The sequence below is a fragment of the Mercenaria mercenaria genome, chromosome 1, assembly GCF_021730395.1.
Source record: "Mercenaria mercenaria strain notata chromosome 1, MADL_Memer_1, whole genome shotgun sequence".
Classification (NCBI taxonomy): Eukaryota; Metazoa; Mollusca; class Bivalvia; order Venerida; family Veneridae; genus Mercenaria; species Mercenaria mercenaria.
In genome coordinates, this window is record NC_069361.1 from 61,852,860 (window position 1) to 61,866,663 (window position 13,804).

At 37.4% G+C, this 13,804-nt stretch overlaps 1 protein-coding gene across 1 annotated transcript in view; it reads left to right on the forward strand.

Moving 5' to 3' along the window:
- The window catches only part of LOC123536223 (uncharacterized), a 152,973-nt gene that overhangs the window by 87,769 nt on the left and 51,400 nt on the right, over positions 1-13,804 (forward strand). The window contains exons 10-11 of the mRNA XM_053550207.1: positions 1,268-1,345; positions 8,820-8,897. Of these exons, the coding sequence (XP_053406182.1) occupies positions 1,268-1,345; positions 8,820-8,897 (156 nt within the window). The remainder of the gene's footprint in view (positions 1-1,267; positions 1,346-8,819; positions 8,898-13,804) is intronic.

Below are 13,804 nucleotides of genomic sequence, written 5' to 3' on the forward strand. Positions count from 1 at the left end.
CCTTTTTTCCCTGTTTCTGAATTCAAAATTCCAAATTTATGGTTTTTGCTGTTTTTAAAGGTCCATTACTAAGGGAAAGTGAGTTGGCAATTTTTTTCATAGCCAGTGCATAGACTTCTGCAAGACACTAAATAATGAAGATTGGCAGGTCAAAATTTACAGAAGGTCTTTGGAACTCAAAGAAATGTGTGTGTATTATGTTGAAATTTCAATGAATCGACAGAATGACCCCCCAGGTCTTTTTAACTTTCTTCATACTTCATAGAAAAATAATTGTACATATACTGCGATTTATTTCGAATTACTACATACCAACTTTCATTTTCCAATAAAATGAAATAGTTTCTGTGCTTTTTAAAAGAAATTAAAATGTTCACTTTCCTTAGTATTGGACCTTTAAATAGTTTTGCTGATTTAAACAAGCACATTTTATTTAAAAAATAGTAACTGTTATACTGCTGAACAATTGCTGAAACACAATGAATTGATATTTTTACACAATATCTTTACACAAAATTTGATAATTTGCAAATTTTCCAAATTAAGACAATTTCCGTGACTGTGCGTTTTTCCAATTCCACTGGTGTTTGTGGCACTTCCTAAAATATTAATGGGGAAAAAAGCCTGACACCTGAATCTCTAATGTTATATTTTATCGAGTGGCATAATCACAAGTCAAAAAATGTCATAACATCATAAACGGTAATCGTCTGTATACAAGAGTGATCTTTCAATATGCATGTTAAATAAATTTTCTCATTTATATTAAAGTTAATGTTTCAACTAATACCTAGTACAAAGGTCATAGTAAAATAATAGCTAAATCATTGTCTCCAACCTCCTATAAATCCTTTTTTATTTTCTACAAATGTGTTGAAAATCTTTTAAAAAAAGAATCATATCAATCATTAAAATGATACATGTAATTTTGCTGGTGTCTTCATTCATTTGTTAAGGTAGTGTCCCAGTGATTTCATTGGGAAATTTCATTTTTCGATATTCTTTAGCTGCAATTGCATCTCAAGCAAAAACAATGGTTTTTTGGGGATAGAATTTTAAAATTACTGACTGTAATTACAGGTCCGCTACCTTAACTACATGATATACTAAACTATCATAAACAAGTTCTCTTACCTATTACAAAATATACCTTTCTTCTTTTGATTTTCCAAAATACATTCATCTTGAAACTTTCAAATTGTATTTCTCATCAAATAAGCACAAAATTCACACTTTTTTAAATGTACGTATTATTTTATTTCCTCAGATGGGGAGACATTCAGCTAGAAACTGGAACAGATGGCATTGAATACCTCCCGACTGCAAACGAAAACAAGAACCGGAAGTAACATCCATGATGTGCGACAGATTACACCAAAAATCTTCGCAACTGCTGATGATTCCAAATGCTGTCCAGTGGAAATGTACAAATTGTACAAGAGTAAATGGCCGCAAACATTTTGTGAACCAGATCATCCTTTTTATATCGCACCTCGCACAAGCACCCAGACAATTGACGATAACACTTGGTTCATGAAAATAAAGCTTGGAGAAAAGAAACTTGGCAGTTTATTGAAGATAATGGCTGCTGATGGAGGGCTCGATGAAAGTAAAAGATTGACCTATCATTCAACCCGCAAGCACCTTGTCCAGAAACTTCGTGACTCTGGAATCGCACCTACAGACATCATGCAAATTAGCGGCCACAAAAACATTCAGTCTATTATGTATTACTCCTCCATGTCGGAGGAAAAGCACAAGCAGTGTTCAAGAATACTTTCCACTGTAAGACCAAGTTCTGACAGGCCATCATCCTCAGCCAGCAGCTCAAGTGTCAGTGATGAAAGGGGCAAAAATGAGAATCTTAAATTAATTCAGAAATATGAATTCTATTCCTCTACAGTTACATAATATGTATTGTATATTTGCACAGTTTGTCCCATATACATGTGTGCATTCAAATATTATCACTCAGTTAATATTAAATTTTGATGTTTCCTCATATTAAACAGCCATATCTTTTGAATTTGTGTCATTTGAACAGTTATTCCAACTATTTTTCTTTTTTGCAAATATAAGAATGTATTAAAGGAAACAAATTACTGGGAAATACCTTTAATTCCTGCCCCTGCAGGGATGGTGAAATCTTATTTTTTGACCTACATATGGGCTATTTAAAGCAAACAGTGAATTAATTTGATGATTGCTTTTTAGCTTGACTATTCGAAGAATTGGGCAGCTATCCCACTCGCCCCGGCGTGAGCGTGAGCTTGAGCGTCACACAAATGTTAAAGTTTGCGTACCACCCTAAATATTTTCAAAGTCCATTGAGATATTGCTTTCATATTTTGCATACTTGTTTACCATCATGACCCCAGTCTGTAAAAAGGAGGAGGCAACTCTATCAATTATTTTGACTGAATTATGGCCCCTTTTCGAATTAGAATAAATGTTAGTTTGCGTACCACCCCAAATATTTTCAAAGTCCATTGAGATATTGCTTTCATATTTTGCATACTTGTTTACCATCATGACCCCAGTCTGATAATTATGGCCCCTTTTCGACTTAGAATATGCTTAATATGCTGTAATATTAAAATTTTACTCCTTGCTTATATTATACTATCAAGCACTGAGAATAGTCGAGTGCGCTGTCCACTGACAGCTCTTGTTAGCTTGACTATTCAAAGAATAGGTAGAGCTATTGGACTCACCCTTGCGCCGGCTTTCTGATTAATCCCCCACCACAAGTGGTTGGGGGTTATAGGAATGGTCTTCGTCCGTCCTTCCGTCTGTCCTTAACACTTTCGTGTCCACTCCATATTTCCAGAACCCCTTGAAGGATTTTCATCAAACTTTGGTCAAATGATCACCTCATCAAGACGATGTGCAGAACCCATGAGTCAGCCTTGTCGGCTCAAGGTCAAGGTCACAACTTAAGGTCAAAGGTTTGAGCCTTCCATTTTGTGTCCGCTCTATATCTCATGAACCTCTTGAAGGAATTTTATAAAACCCATGAGTCATGTCAGCCATGCCGACTCAAGGTCAAGGTCACAACTTAGGGTGAAAGGTTTGAGCCTTCTATTTTGTGTCTGCTCTATATCTCCTAAACCCATTGAAGAATTATGTCTCCCCCCACCCACCCCCCCCCCCCCCCTTTGGGGGAGACATATTGTTTTTGCCCTGTCCATCTGTCTGTCTGTACATCACACTTCATTTCCAGGCAATAACTGGAGAACCATTTGACCTAGAACCTTCAAACTTCATAGGGTTGTAGGGCTGCTGGAGTAGACGACCCCTATTGTTTTTGGGGTCACTCCGTCAAAGGTCAAGGTCACAGGGGCCTGAACATTGAAAACCATTTCCGATCAATAACTAAGAGTAACCACTTGAACCCAGGATATCGTTGCAACTTCATAGGAATGATTGATCATGAGCAAGAGTAGATGACCCCTATTGAATTTTGGGGTCCACTTACTCACTCCGTCAAAAGGTCAGGTCCACATGTGGGCCTCGAAACATTGACAAACAACCATTTCCGATCAATAACGAGAGAACCACTTGACCCAGAATGTTGAAACTTAATAGGATGATTGATCATGCAGAGTAGATGACCCCTAACAATTTTGGGGTCACTCTGTTAAAGGTCAAGGTCACAGGGGCCTGAACATTGAAAACCATTTCCGGTCAGTAACTTGAGAACCCCTTGACCCAGAATGATGAAACTTCATAGGATGATTGGTCATGCAGAGTAGATGACCCCTAACGATTTTAGGGTCACTCTGTTAAAGGTCAAGGTCACAGGGGCCTTAACATGGAAAACCATTTCTAATCAATAACTTGAGAACCTCTCAACCCAGAATGTTGAAACTTCATATGATGATTGTTCATGCAGAGTAAATGACCCCTATTGTTTTTGGAGTCACTCCGTTAAAGGTCAAGGTCACAGTGGCCTGAACATTGATAACCAGTTCCGATCAATAACTTGAGAACCACTTGACCCAGAATGTTGAAACTTCATAGGATGATTGAACGTGCAGAGTAGATGACCTCATTTGATTTTGGGGTAAGTCTATTAAAGGTCAAGGTCACAGTGGCCTGTTGATGTAAAATCATTTTTTGGAAATAACTTGAGAACCACTTGACCTACAATGTTGAAACTTAATAGGATGATTGGACATGCAGAGTAGATGACCCCTATTTATTTTGAGGTCACTTGATCAAAGGTCAAGGTCACAGGAGCCTGAACAGTAACTTGAGAACCACTAGGCCAAGAGTGTTGAAATTTAGCGTGATGACTGGACATGCCAAGTAGATGATCCCTATTGCAGCCAACCATCAGTGTCTCTTTGACTTTCGCTCCTGAACCCTATTGACTTCTTGCCTATAGGACTTTGCATTGGGGAAGACATGTGCTTTTTTACAAAAGCATTTTCTAGTTTTCATCAAACTTTGGTGGTCAAATGATCACCTTATCAAGGCGATGTGCAGAACTTATGAGTCAGCCTTTAATCCCCCGCCACAAGTGGTGGGGGGTTATAGGAATTGTTTTCGTCCATCCTTCTGTCCGTCCTTCCATCCGTCCGTGCTTCCGTCTGTCTGTAACACTTTCGTGTCCGCTCCATATTTCCTTAACCCCTTGAAGGATTTTCATCAGACTTAAGTCAAATGATCACCTCATCAAGACAATGTGCAGAACCCATGAGTCAGCCTTGTCGGCTCAAGGTCAAGGTCACAACTCAAGGTCAAAGGTTTGAGCTTCTTTTTGTGTCCGCCTATACTCCAAACCCCCCTTAAAAAATTTTTTAAAAAATTTGGGAAAAAAAATGACACCTCATAAAGAGATTGCAAACTCATGAGTCGCCATGCCGGGTCAAGAAAAAGGTCACAATTTAGGGTAAAGGGTTTAGCCTTTTTTTTTTGGGGTCCGCTCTATACCCTAAACCCCTTAAAGGGATTTTTCATCAAATTTTGATCAAATGATCCCCTCATCAAGGCTATGGCAGAATTTATGATCAGCCATGCCACTAAAGGTTAAGGGTCAAAACGAAGAAAAGGTTTGACCCCTCCTTTTTGTGTCTGCTCTGTATCCCTAATTCCCTTAAAGGGATTCAATAAAACTTGGTCAAATATACCTCACCGGGTGTGACAAGCTCTGAGTCACCAGCCGCTCGGGTCGGGTCACAATTTAAAGTAAAAGGGTTTGACCCTTTCCCAGGTCCACCTATATCTCGAAACCCCCGTAAAGGATTTCATCAAACGGGTCAAAGATCACCTTTAAAGAACTCATTAGCAGCCATGTCAACTCAAGGTAAAGGGTCACAATCAAGGTAAAAGGGTTTTTGAGCTTTTTATCTCCTAAACCCTTAAAGGATTTTTATGAAACGGGGGTCAAATGTCACCTCTCAAGACTTTGTGCAGAATTCATTAGTCACCCATGTCATTTAAAAGATCAACCACAGCAAAAGGTCAGGGTTTACCCTTTCGCTATCCATACAGTGGCGGGGATTTAGCTGTCTTTCGACGCCTTTTTTGGTTTTGTTTTGATGTAAGCGGGTTCAAGTAAAAAATTGTGGGAAGGATTGAAATACGCACACTTAATTACTGTGATAAACGACTTACATTGCACGGTTCCATAACCCTTTTTTGCTTTTTTAAAAAACATGCCCCTTTTTCGACTTTATATAAGTCATTCAATTTACAAGGGTTGAATATCAAGCTTTTGCTGTCTTCTGACAGCTCATGTTCTTTTCAGTTATTGCTGGAAAATTTGTAAATAAGTACAAAAATTTGCATTTTACTCCAAAAAACAGGGGAAATCTAGGTAGAGATGTGTCTTTACATTTTCTCGAAATTTTTTTTTTTAAAAAGTTTCTTTTTATGGCAAAAAATTGATAAAAAAAAGTTTTTTTTTTCTCAGCACGTTTAAAGCAAAAAAAAGCTGATAAATATGAAATTTTGTTTTTTCTTTTGTTACACATGCAAATACCCATAAAGTCTGAAAATGCCCAAGTCCCTCTGAACAACAACACCTTCCAAGGAGTAAAAAATTTCCAAAAATGAACCTTGGTGCCCCTGTATAACAAATATGAAAGCCACTTTGTATAAAAAAAACATTCCCCTCCATGGTTCTGGGAAATTTTCCCCTAGATTTGGGAAATAGGAAGATCCTGTCTCTGAAAATGCGGGGATAATTTTTTGTAGTAATTTGGCAGCAATTTTCTTTGATAGCTTTCAAAATCTCTTTCAGATGTTAAAAAAAAAGAGGGATGTAGGGGGAGTTAGGAGAAGGGGGAATTTTTATGGCCCTCTTTAAAAATTTAAAGTGAAGTCTAAAATTTTGTTTTTTGGGGGTTTAAAAAGGATCAAAAAGGTAAAAACATAGAAAAAGTTTTTGAATTCCGCAGGTTCTACTTGATTGAATGAAACTTGACCAAATGTTTGCTTACAAAAGTAAAAAACTGGGGGGGGGGGGGGGGGGGGGGGGGGGGGGGGGGGGGGGGGGGGGGGGGGGGGGGGGGGGGGGGGGGGGGGGGGGGGGGGGGGGGGGGGGGGGGGGGGGGGGGGGGGGGGGGGGGGGGGGGGGGGGGGGGGGGGGGGGGGGGGGGGGGGGGGGGGGGGGGGGGGGGGGGGGGATATAGTTTTTTTTAACCCTCTGGCAGTTGTCAATCTGTCAATTGTCATCCGCGGTCTGTCGGGCTTCGCAATTTTGTGTCCGGTCCCTATCTTTGTCATCGTGGAGGGTTTTCAAAAAACTGGGATGAATGTGGACCACAGTAAGACAGTGTCGCGACAAGCCCATCCGTAGCTCAAAAGGTCAAGATCACATTTAGACTTAAAGGATAGGGTTTATGGCGGTCCCCCCATATCTTTGTCATCAAAGGGTATATTTTTTAAAAAAACTTTGGGAGAAGTTAACAAAGACGACGTGTCACGCGCAAGACCTAGGTCCGACTCAAAGGTCAAGGGCAACTTAACTTAAAGGATAGTGCATTGATGGGGTGTCCGGGCCATATCTTTTTTTATTCATGCATGGGTTTTAAAATAAATGCGAAAGGGACCACAGTAAAGGGGAGTGTCCCCCGCGCAAACCCAGTCCTAGCTCAAAGGGCAAGGTCACCTTAGACTTAAGGAAGTGCAATTTTATGGGGGGTTTTCGCCCCTATCTTTTTCATCGATGGGTGTTTTTAAAAAACTTCATGAATGTGTACCACAATAAACGACATGTCCTGCGCAAGACCCCGGGTTCGTCCAAAAGGTCAAGGCACACTTAAACGTTAAAGGGTAGGCATTGATGGGGGTGTCCGGGCCATATCTTTGTCATCGATGGGTGGAATTTCAAAAAACTTGGATGAATGGTACCACTAAGAGACATGTCACATGTAAACCCCGGTCCCCTAGCTCAAAAGGGCAAAGGCACACTTGACGTTTAAAGGAATTTTTCTGATAGTGATTGGGGGGGATGTCCCGGGCCATTCTTGTCATTCATGCGGGTTTTTAAAAAAACTTGCAGAAAAGTGTGACACAGAAGAAACATGTCACCGCAAAACCCCGTCCTAGGCAAAGGCCTAAACTCTAACATCGGCCTTTAAATATTCATTCAATCCCCGGGGGGATGGTCATCCTATGGAGACACTCTTGTTGTTACTGCTTCTTGGGGGAAAACAAGGTCACATGTATTTTTCAAACTAAAAACTTATAACCCACACTTCTGATGATTTTCTTTCTTATTTTTTCCTTTTAGGATACAATTTGTCATTACATATATTTTAAGGGCAAACTGTCAAGTTTAGGTGGGACTTTGAGCCATGATGGCCTCTTTTTAAAAATAAAGTTTTTTAAAATTTGCATTTCTCATGGGTTTTTTAAAATCAAACTCACTTTTATTTTTAAATATTTCAGGGGCAATATATGTGAAGCAAATGACATTTGAAATTTAGCTTACAGGAGGAGGCAAAACAGGATCACCAAGGGTCAATGATATATACAAATTTACAACTATGATCACAAAAAACTTTATTAAGTTTTAATTAAGTTTTTTAACTCACCTGGCACGAAGGCTCAAGGTGAGCTTTTTTGATCACCCTGTGTCCGTCGTCGTCAGTCCGTCGTCAACAAAATTTGACTGTTTAAAACTCTAGAGCCCCCAAATTTTTGGCCCAACTTAATGAAATGGTCAGAATGTTCCTTCAAAAAAACTCTTTTAAGTTGGTGAGTTCAGTATTGGGGCATCTGGGGTCAAAAACAGGTCAAATCAAAAGGAAAAGTTTGTGAACCCCTAGGGCTTTAAATTTTTGACTTATCTAGAAACTTGGGCCCGAATGTTAATCTTTATGATCTTAGGTCAATTCGATTCTGGGCATTTGGGGGCAGAAACTAGGGCACCAGGTCAAAACCCAAAAAAAAAGGTTGTTAAATCCTAGGGCCAATTTTTACCAATCTTAAAAACTTGGTCAGAAGTTAATCTTGATGACTTTTTGCAATTTAAATTGGGTCATGTGGATCAAAAAAGTCACCAGGGCAAATCAAAGAAAACTAGTTAACCTCTAGAGCCACATTTTTTCCAATCCCAAATTATGTGGTGGAAATTTTGATATTAGTCTTTTTTAATCATATGTCATCATTCCCTCAGGTCCTTGTTTCTTGTCCTTTTTCAATGTAATTTAAATTAATGCATTGCAGAAGTAGTAAGTCTTAAAAATTAAGTAAAAAAAACTAAAGTTTTGGTACTAAAAAATTTTGTGCAATTTGGGGACTAAAATTTTTTTGACAAGTAGAAATGACAGATAGGGTTGTTTTATATTTCATGTCCGGGGTAGACCTGAAGTATTGGCGAAAGTATTTGCTCTGATTTCTGCAAGGGAGGACAATAAACAGAAGAAATTCTATAGGAAGAGGTACTTTGATACTCACATTCTTTGTTTTATTAAAAAAAATTGAGAAAAGAACACCTTTCATGGGTGACTTAAATGAGTCAGTCATAGACTGTTTTGGGGTAATCACCAATAAACGACCCAAAAAATTTGTTAAAGGCTCAATTTTTTTACAATTTAAAGGGCCAAGTTTTTTTATCTTTCGTTTTCGGAGATTTTTTAAAAATGAGAGGGGAGGGGGAAAAAAAATAAAAATAAAAAGCTTGAAAGTGGCATCTCGGAAAAAAATAAAAAAAAAAATAGAATTTTTAAGATTTTTTTTTTTTTGATGAACTTTCGTTTCAAGTTTTGTTTACTTGTGTTTGTGTCCCATATTTAATATTGTGATGTATTGTTATTTTTTTAAACAAATAAAAGCCATTTATACAGGATGAACATTGAATAAAATTTTCATGCATGCTTGTGAATAAACTGCTTTAGCATGTAACTCACACTGGCAAGTCTTTAAAATTCAGAAAGCTTGTTTACTTAATTTAAGTGGAAGACAAAAATTATTTTATCTTTTACAACAGCCAAAGTAAATTTCATTTGACAGCAAGTAGAGACTAAACACGTCTGGTATAAAGTGGTTTAATTAGTAGTGTAGTAGTTTTGGTGGTTTGGTTTGCTTGCATCTTCTGCTGTGTAACCTCTGCTTTTTATACATAATATTTACTTATTGTACTTTCACCAATATCATCTTTAATGAGCTAACTTTCCCATTTTATGCCAGCTCATAATATACTGGATTTTATCAGCAAAATAAAGTATTTAATAACTTTGAATAACATCACAGTGCAGAGGGAAAGTTTTTTTTTTCATGATGAAAAACGAAAGATGACTAGCAAAAAGTAATCTGAAAATTTACCTCATTTAACTCTTGTTTTTGCACCTTTTTATAATACACTTAGTGCAAGTACTGAAGTTGCTTCTGTAAATTTGCCCCTTTTTATACTACACTTAGTTCAAGTACTGAAGTTGCATCACTTTTTGTCAAATATTGTCTCCAATAAAAGTATTCTTTATTATTCTTTATACACTTATAAATTTCTATTGAAGTTACAAAAAAAAATGGACCATCTGTCTGAATTTTCCCAACACTACCAGCTGCTTTATGCCAGACAGTCCCAAGCTGTGTAAAGTGTGAGGGTCACCATTGAATAAAATGTAAAAACAATCTGCTGTTACAAACATTTATTTGTTCTGCAAAAAAACTAATGTTTTGAATAAAATTTAATGTCAAAGCACCTTTGATATTGTATTACCTTTCTATGGAAAACTTGTAATTTTGAATCTTTTAAATAAAATGTGAGTAAGACAATCTTTAGAAAATTTAATACTTTTAATACTGTCATTTTTAATGAAAGGAGTATTATGTACAATAGTATTATTTCCCGAAAAAATATATTTTGAAAAGTGTCTAAAAAATTTGGGCACAATCATCGTCCATCCACCCGTGTAGAAAAGAGAGAAAAAAAACGTTAAAGATTATCGGTAATTACCCGTGATAAACTAAGTAATGTTGACCTTGTTTTCATGATCAATTTACACCCCCTCAAGAGCTAAAAAAGTGTGCCCAGTATCTTGACATCTGAAGCGGAGATAAAAGCGGTATTTTTGCTCAAGATTGTCATGGCATTACGTCATGTTTTCGCGCCATGTGAAAACCATCACTGTCTGATCGTACCGCATCGTTCTTAAAATTGCTGAAAATAGAAATCAATAAAAAAACCCTTCATTAATTTGTTATCAAAAGAGAATGTGCTATATCCCGTATAAAAGGTAAATGTCTCAAACGATAGTTACTATAGTGGATATCCTACCTCTGTGACCTATTTGCCCTCAAGGAATTTACTTTAAATTTGTTTGACAAGAAAATTTTTAAAATTGTTGGTCAAAAAATACATGTACAAATTCATTTAAAACTTATTAAAACCGCAGTGACACACATTGCTTTATTTTAAAATCGCATTTCTACTTACGTTCACGAGGTCACGTAACCTTTTCCCTGCCGCACTAACAGAAATCGTTTCCCAAAAAAAATCGTCTTACCCTGTATTGTAATCGCAGCCGCTTTTTCATTATTTATGATTTTTTTATTCTGTTTTTTGTACTTTCTGGTCAAAAGTCTGATTTTAAGCCCATAGTTTTTCATCATTTATTACTTTTAGAAAGAAATAAGTAACTAAGACCCGCGCTTTTTTGAATTTTTACAAATGATTATATAAAATTCGCCCGTTTTTATTAGAATTTTGCCTACATTTCTGTCGATATCTTATTAAAATCATTATAGAATTAAAAAATATTATTTCTCAAGGGTGTTGAAAACTTAAGCGAAAATATTAAAAAATGAATGCACTACGCACGGTTTTTGTGTACGTGTCGATGTAAATTAGATATTACGATGGGTCACACGTGCTTGTGGAATGGAAAATTACCGGCATGACGTTTGATATCTTTATCTGTTTCCAGTCTTTCCAGGTAGCGACTGAACCATCTCAAAGTTTGTTGACGTTTTGAAAGATGTAATTTCTGAATTTTGGTAAAGTAAGGACGTAAAAAAAAACATTCGCCCGATCGGTCGAGTACACAGCGAGGTCCACTCTCCTACTCAGACTTAACTCGCCAATGCAGCGGGCGATGGAATTTTTTACACCCTGTTCATCCGATAAATGTACGGCAAAACACGAATTTTGCACGCGTTAAATCCCTTCCTGTGAAATTACGTCCAGGTGAAAATAACACTTATTTTATTTCTTTTGGGCTGTAAAAAACCGACCGGCGGAAAAAATAAAATAAAACTCGGGAAAATGAATTTTAATTTTATTCCACTTTTGCAATATTTAGGACCGGCGCTCCCGTAAAACGAAAAATAAAAAAACTCTGGCCTAACATTTGTTAGAATAATTATTCTCTTATTGACTTGCCAATTTTTGCCAAAGAATGAAACAGTGGCTTTTAAAATCAGTTACACATGCAAAGATCAGCTGTTAGGTAAACAGTTGTAAAATATTAAGTGATTAATCACAGAAATTGACAAACAGGTGGAAAATGAAGCATTAAAAATTATATGCGTATAAACTATAAACAGCCTGTTATTGTGAGAGTTGCATTTCCACAGATGGATTTTTCTGTGACAAGAAACAGTAGTTGTAGTCTCAGGAAAAGGCATGCCTAGCGCATGAAATCTGATAATGTTAAAGAGCTTTTGAGGGCCTTATGACCAAAGGACCCCTTGCCAGCAGATTGGCTTTGACCCAGGGGCATCAAATTTCTCAGCTTCTACCCTTGCTTTAGTGTTGGTAGATGGTCTGTGTGTTTTAATTCCTGCTTCAACATTTGTACTTAAACATCTTTTCGTCTGAAACTACTTGTCAGAATTACACCAAACTTGGTCAGTATCATCTTGGCATGGCCATCTATAGCATTTGTGCAAATGATTAACCTTAACTGCTTTATGGGGCTGCCAGAGCTAAAAATAGAAAACTTTTAAACAACTTCTTCTCATAATTTGTTTGATGGATCTTTACCAAACTTGTTTGTAGCTTCATGATAAGGTCTTTGCCCAAGTTTGTTCAAATGAGGGCTCTTAAATCCTTTAAGGGGCAGCTAGAATTCCTTTAAATAACTTCTCATGAACTGCTGGATGGATCTTCATGGTCAGTAACATCATTATAAGGTCCTTTCAAAAATTGTTGAAATGAGGGCTCTTGGAAAAAAAAAAAAACATTTGAATAGCTTTTAATCAACTGATTAAAGTCTGTTCACCAATCTTTGTCAGATACAAGATGTGACAGCCAAGGTTCCTTCAGGTGTGCTGTGAATCCGAGGTTCAGGGTGGGCTGTTAGCGTAGGTAGATGGTTTGTTTTCCATTGTCCATAGTCCTGTGTTCACAAGATGCAGTAACATTTTCTTCTCTGAATTTGTTGTCAGAATTACACCAAACTAGGTCTGTAACAGCCTGGGAAGGTCCTCTCTGAAATTTGTTCAAGTGGTTCTGCTTTACCTCCTTTTCTGGAAAAACCTTTAAACAGCTTTTGAACTGCTTCATGGATCTCATTAAACTTGGTCTGTAGCCTGTCAAAATTTGGTCAAATGGGATGCTTTAGCCCCTTCTAGGGGCACTGGAGCCAAAAGTAGAAATACCATTAAATGACTTCTCATGAACCACTTGATGTACAAACAGCAACTTGGTCTGTTGCATCACTATGAAGCTAGAAATAGAAAAACTTTAAATAACTTCTTCTCATAAACCGCTTGATAGATCTTCATCAGATTTGCTTTGTAGCCTCTCAAAATTTTGTTCAAATGGGGTGCACTGCCAATTTTAGTGGCCCAAAAATAGAAATACCATTAATTGACTTCTTCACATGAACCACTGGATAAATCTGCATCAGCTTGGTCTGTTGCATCGTTATGTGGCTAAAAATAGAAAAAATAATAATAAAGAACTGTTTAAACTTTCCTGTGGCATCTTTGTGAGGGCCTCAGATTTGTTCAAATGGTAGCACTTGGTCCCTTCTAAGGGCTGCTGAAGCTAGAAATTGAAAATACCATTAAGCAACTTATTTTTAGCTCACCTGAACTTTGTTCAAGGTGAGCTATTAGTATAGGTGGATGGTCTGGCATCCTTTGTCCATCTTCGTGCGTCAGCATTTTTACTTAAGCATCTTCTTAACTTGGTCAATAACATACTGGCATGGTCCTCTGTAAAGTTTGTTCAAATGGTTCACCTTGGCCTATTTCAGGCGCAGCGCTAAAGATAGAAAAACATTTAAATGTTTTTTTCTCATGAACCATCTGATGGATCTTCATCAGACTTGGTCTGTAGCATCATTATGAGGTCTTTCTGTACACCCGTTTTGAAACAACAGACATATTATGTGATGGC